This window comes from Brassica napus, chromosome A6, assembly GCF_020379485.1.
Source record: "Brassica napus cultivar Da-Ae chromosome A6, Da-Ae, whole genome shotgun sequence".
NCBI lineage: Eukaryota > Viridiplantae > Streptophyta > Magnoliopsida > Brassicales > Brassicaceae > Brassica > Brassica napus.
Window position 1 is genome coordinate 11,717,613 of NC_063439.1, and position 11,857 is coordinate 11,729,469.

Genomic DNA, 11,857 nt, shown 5'->3' on the forward strand with positions numbered 1-11,857 from the left:
ACATCCGTTCCGCACTGCACCGCACTTAACAGTAACAAAAATCTCTACATATATTATATATCTATACGTTTTTATAACTGTTAGAACCGCACCGCAGTTAAACCGCTTGTCCTGCACCGCTCAATCCACTGTTACCATTCAGAACCTATATACTAGTTTCTCTTGAAATATCACATTTCTAGTGATATAACATTTTTTTCTAGTAGCCGCCACACTTCGTAGCCTTTCACACCAAGTGAGTTTCTCATCAAGTATATCGACAAGGCAATTATCTGATATAGACATGTGTCCTTCAGACCAGATGACTTAGTCAACTATAGGGTCACGTGCCCACAAGGTCACACACCCACCAAGGCCAAGCTACGTGCCCATGAGACTACATACCCAAAAGCCATGTGCATATATGGTTATAAGGCCGTCATCAAACCACGAGTTCCTTTAGACCTCTTGGTCATATATGCCCCGTTAGAGATGGTAATTATGGATTTGGATCGTAGACCTGACCCGTAAAGTATTATCGTGGGATGGTATTGGTGTAGTTCCTAAAATCTACACTAAAAATTTGATAGTGATCATGAGTTTAATCAGGAGAAGATAAATGATGTAGGCAACGATATCTTTAGAACACAACAATATAATCAGTTTCTGGTAGGCAAAAATAGACTTTATTAATGAATAAGATTGGATAAAATGAGTAAAACAAGATCAAATGTTACAACGAGATCGCTTAAGAGAAAAGATCTAAAGATGGATGAAAACAAGGTCGAAGTGTGGGTGTAACTCTCTCTAGGGTTTTCAATGTGTCTCTTCCTTATGCGTCCACTTCTTCTTATAGCATGCTCCTCTCGTGATGTTTGCAACTGCTCCGCGATCTCAGCAGTCGTTTCGCGATCTCCGGATCTTCGAAGTCTCCATTCGGAGGTCGAGTGTTCGCTGTGGGCTTCAACTCTCTGCGGCCCATTTACAACATGACCAAAATTGGGTCCAACAATTGGGACGAGGTTTTCTAGACCCGTAAATTTGCGGGCCTCGCAGGACGGGTCTTTGCGGGACTGGGTCTTTTGCGGGATGGGTCGAAGCGGGTCATGCGGGATTACATGGACCCACATTTTTTTTCATTTCTTATTTTACCTGAAAAAATGAGTGAGAGTGAGAAAAAAGCGACTCTTGCGACTTCTCCCCCCCCCCCCCCCCCCCCCCCCCCCCCCCATAAAACATAAGGAGTTCCGGGGATGATGATTTGAGCTCCGGTGATGATGATTCGAGATCCAGCAATGACGACTCCTGCTCCAGCGATGACGATTCGAGCTCTGGTGGTGTTTTGATTTGGTTTTCTCTTTTTATTACACACAACTTTGAATTGCTTTATTACAATGTGGGATTTCTTGTTTAAGTTGATTGGTTTTGTTTTCAGAACTATGAAATAGTGTTTTACTTGAATTAAATTTTGTTACAATGATGTTGTTTAAGAGAAAAGTTAGTTGTATATCATGTCACTTGTATAATTTGACAGAGTGATTCAAGATTTTTTTTTTTTTGAAATCCAAAGAATTACAAAGACAAGAGCTCAATCAGATTCAAACTTAATAAAATCTTATGCTGATAACAAAAAAAAAACTTTTGACTCAAGAACGCAAGCACAAACATAGCTTTATGGCATTGATTTTGATAAAGCTTTAGTGTAGCTTAGTGAGCTCTCTTCAACTCTCTTACCAACTCTTCCACTTGAACATTCATGAAGGAAGTTGTAGTAGACGGTTTGATAAGGAAACATCCCGCAGGATGACCCGTGAAAGCCTATATGTTCTGCGGTACGGGTTTGGGCTTGCATTCTGAAAACTGCAGCCTGCGCGGGACAGGCCCGCTGTAACCTCCTTGATGACAAACCCGCCGCGGTACAAAACGGGACGGGATGAGTAAATCTGACATCTCTATGGCCCGTGCCTAATGAGCAAAAAGATTCTAGTCATTCCTGAGACTATATACGTCTTTGCAACAAAACATCTTCGGCTAAACGGTATATGCCATAACATCCTAGGTAAATTTGGAGGCAACGTCCTACTCCCTAAGACATAAAAAAAAAACTTGTTATGAAGATATGATTCATGTTTCAGATAAGTAAAAGTTATTTCTTGACTTCAGACATTAAAACAAAAGGGATAAACATTGGAGATAATTAATCTAGTAGTCAATCTTCCTAGCTAGAGTAGGACGCCCATTTCCTGCCTCTGGTCTCTGGATTGCGTGTTCCTCCTTCGAATCAAAAAAAAAATTATGGTAAAAAAAACTTCAGAAGAGACTCTAAAACCTTAAAAGAATGAGGCTGACTTGAAACACTTTTGACTAAGAGACATCCCACCTATAACTAGGGTTTATAATCAGTATGTTTATTCTTGTTTAAGTTTAATAAAACATCGGTGATGATTGATTGGACTTTAACTTAGTACTTTAATTTTAATTTTTTCTAAAACACTAATTCTAACCAATCATGTTTTAGATTTATTTTTAAATTAAAATTTACAGTAAAATTTTACCAATTAAGTTGTAGTTTTATTTTTTCAAGATACAACAAAAAAGATACAACTTTAACTTTTCTATTTGTTTTAGACAAAAATCCTAGATCCTTATAATTTGGACTGTAAAAAACATAACTCATAATTGAAAAAGGAAATCACGTTCTCTTTTTTATCAACATATGAGGTACATATACATAGTCAGATCTTTAGTATATTCAAATCATGATAATCCTTGATCATAAACTAATAGTTTAAAAGTAGATAAACTTAAGAACGTAAATTATCAACTAAAAACAAAAATGAAAAATCAAAAGATAACTTAAGAAAGGAAAACTCTAACACAACACTTGTTTTATAAATACTATATTTTCTTCAGAGCATTAAGCATCGAAAACTAAATTTTCAAATACGTTTTTTTTTAATTCGAGATGAGATTGCAATGAATTTATGGAATTCTCGTAGATAAAATTTATTATTATTATTATTATTTAGATGGTGGTTTTCCTTTGAATTTTTAATTTTAGGTGGTTTTTCTTTTATTTTGGATAAATTTGATAATTTTTTATTTTAAATCATAATATGAAAGTTTTTTTTTACAGCTAATCATATTTTATCCAATCATGTTTTATTTTACAAAAGTACATCCAATAATTTACAGCTACATTTATCATAATTACAAGAAAACAGAAAAAGACACTTTAATAAGGGTCTGACTGGTTCAAACGCAGCGGTTGTGGGAGTTTTCGGATGCGGGTGGTTGCGGTTTCTAGCAGTTTTAAGAGAATTATACGACTGGTTCTATGGTTAGAAATTAGTGCGTTTGCGGGATACTTATGACTGGTTAACTACCAAATGCTGCAGCGGTAAAATAATAAATTAACAATATTTACATTTTATATAATTATATAATTATAAAAATATCAAAATTATAATATTATAATAAATATAAAAATTATACTTAGAAAGTTATAATTTTAAATTTTTCAAAATTATAGATTTTTTTTTATTTTAAAATTTTATAATATTAATTAAAATATAATAGATATATTTTAGTATTTTTATAATTCCAATTTAAATTTTTATTGAATATTTTAATTTTTTTTACTTATATTGTTTAATAAAAAAGAAATTTTTTTTATCCTTCCGCAAAATCCCGCAACCGCAAACGCTAGTTGGAACCAACTTTTGAATTTATGAAATTCAAAGCGGTTTGAAACGGTTTAAAGCGGTTTGAGTGATTATTGTAAAATGCAACCAACCGCAAAAACTGTATTTGCGGGTGGTAAGGGAGAAACCAGTCATACCCTACATGTACAGGTACATTCAATACAATCAAAACACAAATTATACGGTAAATTTTTGACTCCAGCCAATTACTCCCACTACGTTTGATCTCTCTGGTTGTTTTAACTCATGATTCTATATATCACTAAGGCTCTGACTGGTGACCTTTACGAGAACACGAGGAACAAATAGGAAATGAACGTATATGAATAAAATTGGAGGAATGAAAAGGAATGCTTGTTTTTTTATCAAATTTAACAAAGAATGTTTTTGTTCTATATTTCTCTACAAAAAAAGGAATGAGGAGGAACAAAAAGGAAAAACTATTCTTTATGGATGGTGATTTTTTTTTGAGAATGATATAAAATTCAGTGTTCTCTTTTATTCCTTGGTCACCATTCAAAGCCTAAGAAAATGCATTAGTTTACCCTAACAAATCACATATTTTAAATATAAAAAATTGCTATATATTTAAAATATATTACCTTTTGATACCAGATTCCTTTTTGATTTTAGTATAATTTATAACATGTTATTACGAAAAAGAAATAAAAATAGAAAATAGTAATAATGGCAATTAGTAAATATTTTATTTATTAACAATATTATTGTAATTGATAATTTTAAAATTAACGTTAGAACGACGTATAGAAAAATGACTACTCAATAATATTATAAAAATATAATAATTATTAATTAATATAATTTATAAACCAACAAATAATGTCGTATTTAACAATCGCATATCAAATTCTATTCTAATAATAAAATTAATAAATCACAAAACATCTTTTTAACTTTGACAAGAAAAAATCATTGAAAGCTTTAGAAAGCCCAATCAAACCCAAAATGTATAATAAAAAAGAAGAACAAACAAACTTTTGTGTGTCCAAAAGAGTCAAAAGATGATGAGCGAGGAAAGAACGAATATACCTTAGCAAACCTGGGTCCACCATAAAGTGACTACAGTATATGCGGATATGTTGATCAAAGAAAAAAAAAAGTATATACGTATATAAACTCATAATTTCATAAAGTCATGTTTCGGTTAACCAGAAAAGCATTTAGCTGACCGAAGAAAAATAAATCGGAAAGCACATTAACAAAATGTCAACATATGTTGTTGATCGTTATTAAAACATAGGACATATTTATATCATTTTCAAAATTCAAAGATTTCTTATTCATTTCACACCAAGATTAACACCTTTGAATACCCATAACGTACTTTATTTTTTTTCTTTTTAAATTAAGCATACGCACCCGAAACGATAACGTTTGGTGTTATTTTTTTTCAAAACATCGTTTTGTGTTACTTACCCAAGAAAATTAAAAAAAGAGAGACCTTGGTGGGTCCCACGTTAACTTCTCCGAAAGCTCTCAGCGTTTTCTTACAGTTTCCACAATTGGCGTCATCTCGCACACGTCAATGACGCTCTTTCACTCCAGAACCACCGTTAATAACTCCGTAATCATCAGTCCAAGTCAACCAACATTTTAACGTGTTAGAGCATCTCCAACCCATTGCTATTTTCATCTCTATAATAGCATTTAGAGGTGAAATTGCTCCAACCCACCTCTATTTCTTCCTCTATAATAGAGATCTCTATTTTTTCCTTTATTTATAGAGGAAGAAATAGCATTCCTCTATTTTTTACTCTATATTTTAGAGATTGCTATTTTAGGGGAATACATTGGAGCATATTTCATCTCTATTATAGAGTTCCCCTATTTTAGAGGTGAAAATAGCAAAATACATTGGAGATGGTCTTACAAGTTACAACGGTCCAATCTAACGCCGTTAACACTCACCTACAAAAAAAAAAAAAAAACTGCGTTTATATAAGCAAACATTTTTTTCTTCTCCCTTCACTCATCATTATCAGATCCTTTCACCAGCAACCCAAATTTAAAGCTATGATGCCTTCTAGGTCGGCGACAACAACAACAGCTCCGACGACGACCGAAACAACAACGTCGTATTGGTGCTACAGTTGCACGCGTTTCGTCAGCGTTTCAAACGGCGGAGGATACGTCTTGTGTCCTTATTGCAACGGCGGTTTCATCGAAGAGGTTGAAGATTCTTCCGCCACGACGACGACTCCGGTGTCTGAAGTCGAGGATAGTCATAGATCTGTAATTAGACGGCGGAGATCCAATCGGCGCACTTCGTTTAATCCGGTAATCGTCTTACACGGAGGAGCCGGAGCCGGAGGTGAGAGAGTTGAGAACGAAGAAGGAGATCGACGCCCTTATGAATTCTATTACGACGATGGATCCGGGTCGGGTCTTAGGGCGCTCCCGGAATCTGTATCGGAGATCTTGATGGGATCTGGATTCGAGCGGTTGCTAGAGCAATTGAGCCAGATCGAAGGGTCGGGCAACGGAATCGGGAGATCTGGGAACCCTCCGGCGTCGAAATCAGCGATTGAATCTTTACCCCGAGTCGAGGTGGGAGAGTTGCACATCAAAGCGGAGGCGAATTGCGCCGTGTGCACGGAGGTTTTCGAGGCAGGAGCGGAAGGGCGTGAGATGCCGTGTAAACACATTTTTCACGGCGATTGCATCGTCCCTTGGCTTTCGATACGGAACTCGTGCCCTGTTTGTCGATTTGAATTGCCTTCGGATCCGGTTCGACGGAGTAACGAGGAGGAAGAACACGCTGTTGGTATGACGATCTGGAGACTTCCCGGAGGTGGATTCGCTGTTGGAAGGTTTAACGCGGCGATGAGAGAAGGGGAGAGGATTTTGCCGGTGGTGTTGACGGAAGTGGACGGTGGTGGGCTGGGGAGTAATGAGGGTCCGAGACGAATCTCTTGGGTTAGGGATCATGGCACACCGGAGATTAGCAGAAATGCTGCTCGCGCTGGTCGATTGAGGAGAGCAGCTCGGGGAATGATTTCGTTTATGAGGAGGATGAGACCAAATCTTCGTGCCTCTTCTTCTTCTTCTAATGTTATTGATTTGGATACAAACGGTGAATCTAGAGTTATGAATCGATCGACGTCGTTGATCAGAAGATTTTTCTGAGTTGATGGTTAGGTGAAAATTGTTCAAATTTTTGTTCTCGTTTTGATTCAACAATAGAAGACCAGTTGGAACCTTTTTTTTTTTTAGACCAGTTGGAACCTAAATAGTACTTTTTTTCTCTTTTGTAATTCGATTAACCGTTAAGTCAGTTTCGTCAAAATTTATGGTAACATAATGTCAAATTCTTTATTGTTATTAAAAATTATTTCTTTAGTTTTTCAGTGTTTCGTTGGCTTATTTAGGATCAATCAACTTGTTTTTCTTATTCGAAGAAAGTGAAATAGTTTCATTTATTCAGGAAACGAAACTGAGCTCTCAATTTCATCATAGGTCCCTAAACCCTACAGTTGATTATTTAGTTTACACATTATTTATAGGTTCTGTTATAAAATAACTTATAATTTTATAGTATAGAGAAATTTAATTAAGAGCGAAATTTTATACCCGCAGAAAAGAGATACTACTGATATAAGATAATAACGAGAGAGAATATGTTATAAGAGGAAGAAGAGATGGTGTATTACAATTGATCGAAACGATCGTTTATATAGAAGTGAAAAAGAGAAAGTAACTGTACGTGCATAGTGACGGTGGGCTCCACATAGTAAATAACAATGCAAAAATATCAAGTTTTGGTGCGTATTATTTTGACATTGTGTTCTTCACGTTTACAACACTTCCCCTTGGAGACCAGTGTCACTATCGCTTCTTGCTTAACGTCTTTGTTGCCTCGTTAAAAACCTTTCCAGGAAAACCCAATGGGAAAAACCATAGTAAGGTAAAAAGAGTACAACTACGTAAGCTCCCCCTCGAATGAGCAGTCATAGATCCTTCTGATGACGCATTCCAATGTTATGGACATGTTTTCTGAATACCGAAGTCGGAAGTGATTTTGTGAAAAGGTCAGCTGCATTGTCGCATGATCGGACATATCTTACTTCAATCTCTTTCTTTTTCACGAGCTCTTGAGTGTATGAGAAGAACTTCGGATGAATATGCTTCGTTCTATCGCTTTTGATATATCCGTCATTTGTTTGAGCAACACATGCCGCATTATCTTCGTGTAGGATAGTTGGCTCTGTATTTCCGTCAATCCCACTGCTTGAACAGATGTGTCGGCTTATTGATCTTAGCCAAACACATTCTCTACTTGCTTCATGGAGTGCGATGATTTCAGCATGATTTAAAGAAGTAGCCACGAGCGTTTGTTTCTGAGAACGCCAAGATATAGCAGTGCCTCCAATCGTGAAAACATATCCCGTTTGCGATCGGGCTTTGTGTGGATCTGAAAGATATCCTGCATCTGCAAAACCAATCATTTGACCTTTTGAATCTTTAGGGTAAAATAAACCCAAATCAATGGTCCCTTGGAGGTAACGAAAAACATGTTTAATCCCATTCCAATGTCTCCGAGTTGGAGATGAGCTGAATCTTGCCAAAAGATTTACAGCAAATGATATATCAGGCCGTGTACAATTTGCAAGGTACATCAGCGCTCCAATTGCACTTAGATATAGTACTTCCGGACCAAGTATCTCTTCTTTCTCCTCAGGTGGTCGAAATGGATCACTTTCAATATTAAGTGACCTAACAACCATCGGGGTGCTAAGAGGAGTTGATTTATCCATGTTAAATCGTTTCAACACTCTTTTAGTGTATGTGGATTGATGCACAAATATATCATTTTGTGAATGCTCTATTTGTAGGCCAAGACAATATTGTGTTTGTCCAAGATCTTTCATCTCAAATTCTCCTTTGAGATAGTCTGATGCCTTTTGTATTTCCTTCTGAGTTCCAATAATGTTAAGATCATCAACATATACCGCGATTATTACAAATCCGGACATTGTTTTCTTGATGAAAACACATGGACATATAGGATCATTCACATATCCTTCTTTAGTTAAATGCTCACTGAGACGATTATACCACATACGTCCAGATTGTTTTAGCCCATATAATGATCTTTGCAATTTTATTGCACATAACTCTTTAGGTTTGGAATTTAATGCTTCTGGCATTTTAAAACTATCAGGAACTTCATGTAGATATCAGTATCTAATAATCCATATAGATAAGCTGTAACAACATCCATGAGACGTATCTCTAGATTTTTATCAGCGGCTAGACTCATCAGAAATCTAAACGTGATTGCATCCATAACTGGAGAATATGTTTTTTCATAATCGATTCCAGGTCTTTGAGAAAAACCTTGAGCCACAAGACGAGCTTTGTATCTCGTAACCTCATTTTTCTCATTTCGTTTTCGAACGAAAACCCATTTGTACCCGACTGGTCTCACATCTGCAGGTGTGAGTACAATAGATCCAAATACTTCTCGTTTATTAAGCGAATCAAGTTCGGCTTGTATTGCATCTTTCAATTGTTTCCAATCATGTCTCTTTTGACACAATATATGAGAAAAGCATCGTCAACATCATCCTGTTCATTTCTATTCCATATCTTCTTATTATGGATGTAGTTGATAGAAATCTCATGATTCTTTTCTGACTCATGATGTTCTACTTTGTTAGTATCCTCATTATTTGTTTCTTCCAAAATATTTTCTGCTATTTTGGGTATGTCATTTATTTCGACTTCTTTTTGTTTTCTAGGATTTTTATTCTTAGAACCAGTAGGTCTGCCACGCTTCAAGCGTGTTTTAGACTCTCGTGTATCGTCTGCTTTTCCTTGCTCATTTGTTATTTTGATACAAGCAGGAGCATTCGCGGCTGGTATATGAGATTTAGTTACCGTTTTGGTATCCGCAAATGCATCAGGTAGCTGATTAGCTATACTCTGTAAATGCATGATTCGTCGAACTTCTAGTTCAGACTCTTTAGTAGGAGGATCAAGATATAGTAACGAAGGTACACTCCATTTGATATCATTTTCTACATTTTTGTTTTCTCCCCCTAGAACTGAGAATACTTTCTCATCAAAGTGACAATCGGCGAAACGTGCCGTAAAGACGTCACCAGTTTGTGGTTCGAGATATCGTATAATTGATGGGGAATCACAACCAACATATATTTCCAATCTTCTTTGTGGTCCCATCTTTGTACGTTGTGGTGGTGCTACAGGCACATATACTGCACAACCAAATATTCTAAAGTGGGAAATGTTTGGTTCTCGACCAAACGCTAACTGTAGTGGAGAATACTTATGGTATGCACTCGGTCTAATCCGAATAAGTGCTTCAGCATGCAAAATAGCATGTCCCCATACAGAGGTTGGAAGTTTTGATCTCATGATCAATGGTCTTGCAATCAATTGCAGACGTTTAATTAAAGATTCAGCCAAACCATTTTGCGTATGAACATGAGCAACCGAATGTTCAACTTCAATTCCCGTTACCATACAATAGTCATTGAATGCTTGGGATGTGAATTCACCAGCGTTGTCTAGTCTAACTCTTTTAATAGTATAATCAGGAAACTGTGCTCGCAGTTTGATTATCTGAGTTAGAAATCTCGCAAATGCCACATTTCGAGAAGATAATAGACAAACGTGTGACCATCTACTGGATGCGTCAATTAATACCATAAAATAGTGGAATGGTCCACAAGGTGGGTGTATAGGTCCACATATATCGCCTTGAATTCTTTCAAGGAACTTTGGTGATTCTTTATCGATTTTGGTTGGCGATGGCCTTACGATCAATTTTCCTAGAGAACATGCAACACATGTCATTTTATTCCCTTGAGAAATCTCCTGGATTTTCAGTGAATGACCATGCGAACTTTCTATGATTTTACGCATCATTGTAGTGCCTGGGTGGCCGAGACGATCATGCCATAATGTGAACTCTTCTGGGTTCCGTTTTACTATAAGGTTTGATTCGATCTCATCGATATAAGTATGGTGTAGTCCCGAAGGAACCAGAACCTTTTCCAATATGTGTTTTCTGCCACATTGTTCAGAAGTTACATACATGTATTTCTTTCCATCCTCAGTTGCAGACTGAGTGTCATATCCATAAAGATATATGTCTTTAAAACTCAACAAATTTCTTTTAGAACTCGGAGAATATAGAGCATTATTTATGGAAAATTTTGTTCCATTCGGCAACGTAAAGTTTGCTTTACCAGTTCCTTCAATCACGTCTGCAGGACCTGATATTGTATTGACGATAATTCTTGTCGGTTTTATATTAGAGAAATATCTCTTTTGTTTCAGAATAGTGTGCGTTGTTCTACTATCTGGTATACATATTTCTTGAATCCGTTTCTTGGATTTTGCTCCATTAGCATTTCGTTCCATTTCTGAAATTGTCATAAATATTAATAAAAGAAAAACATAAAATTCATTCATATAATAATCATATAAGGAAACACACAATAATTATACATTAAGGTGACGTTAAAACATCATTATTTGTTTAAAACAGGAAATGTAATAATTATACATGACAATACTGAAAACTATTCGATAGTTTTATTATCAGCATCTCTTTTCTCTTCAGGAGTAATCTAGTCCAGCTCATTTGCGAAGTCGGAGGCATCGAGGTACGATGTCCCTTCAAAGTTTTCAGTGAGGTTCACTTCTTTAGCTTTGCCTTTCGTGGACTCTTGATATAACTTACAGAGATGTGGAGGAGTACGACATGTACGGGACCAATGTCCTTTACAGCCACATCTGTAACACACTGTCTCACGCTTCTGGGTGGTATCCCCTTGAGTTTCTTTACCCTTAGAAACTTGTTCGGATCTAACCCACTTGTTAGATCCCTTCCATTTGGGATTGTAAGTTTTTCCACGTTTGTTGTTGAAACGACGACCATGACCTCGGTTGGTCTGGTTCCTCCTTTCCGAATTTTCTATCGCCGTAGCATTCACTTCAGGAAATGCCTTGGCTCCCGTAGGTCGGAAATTGTGGTTTTTGATCAGGAGCTCATTGTTCTTTTCAGCCAACATGAGCGCAACCATCAATTCAGAAAATCTTGTGTACCCACATTTTCTGTATATTTCGGGCAGGAAGTGAAGCTGTTTGTGGAAAGTGTTGTATGTTTTATTCATCATTTCTTC

At 36.4% G+C, this 11,857-nt stretch overlaps 1 protein-coding gene across 1 annotated transcript; it reads left to right on the forward strand.

Moving 5' to 3' along the window:
• The first annotated feature begins 5,628 nt into the window (after positions 1–5,628).
• On the forward strand, positions 5,629–7,014 carry LOC106347545 (E3 ubiquitin-protein ligase RDUF1-like). Its single transcript, XM_013787111.3, has one exon. The coding sequence runs from the start codon at positions 5,718–5,720 to the stop codon at positions 6,828–6,830; it is 1,113 nt and encodes a 370-aa protein (XP_013642565.2). The 5' UTR covers positions 5,629–5,717; the 3' UTR covers positions 6,831–7,014.
• The last annotated feature ends 4,843 nt before the right edge of the window (positions 7,015–11,857 follow it).

What these genes read in the sequence shown, in the direction of transcription:
- LOC106347545 (XM_013787111.3), top strand. Translation starts at nt 5,718, where the DNA reads ATGATGCCTTCTAGGTCGGCGACAACAACAACAGCTCCGACGACGACC.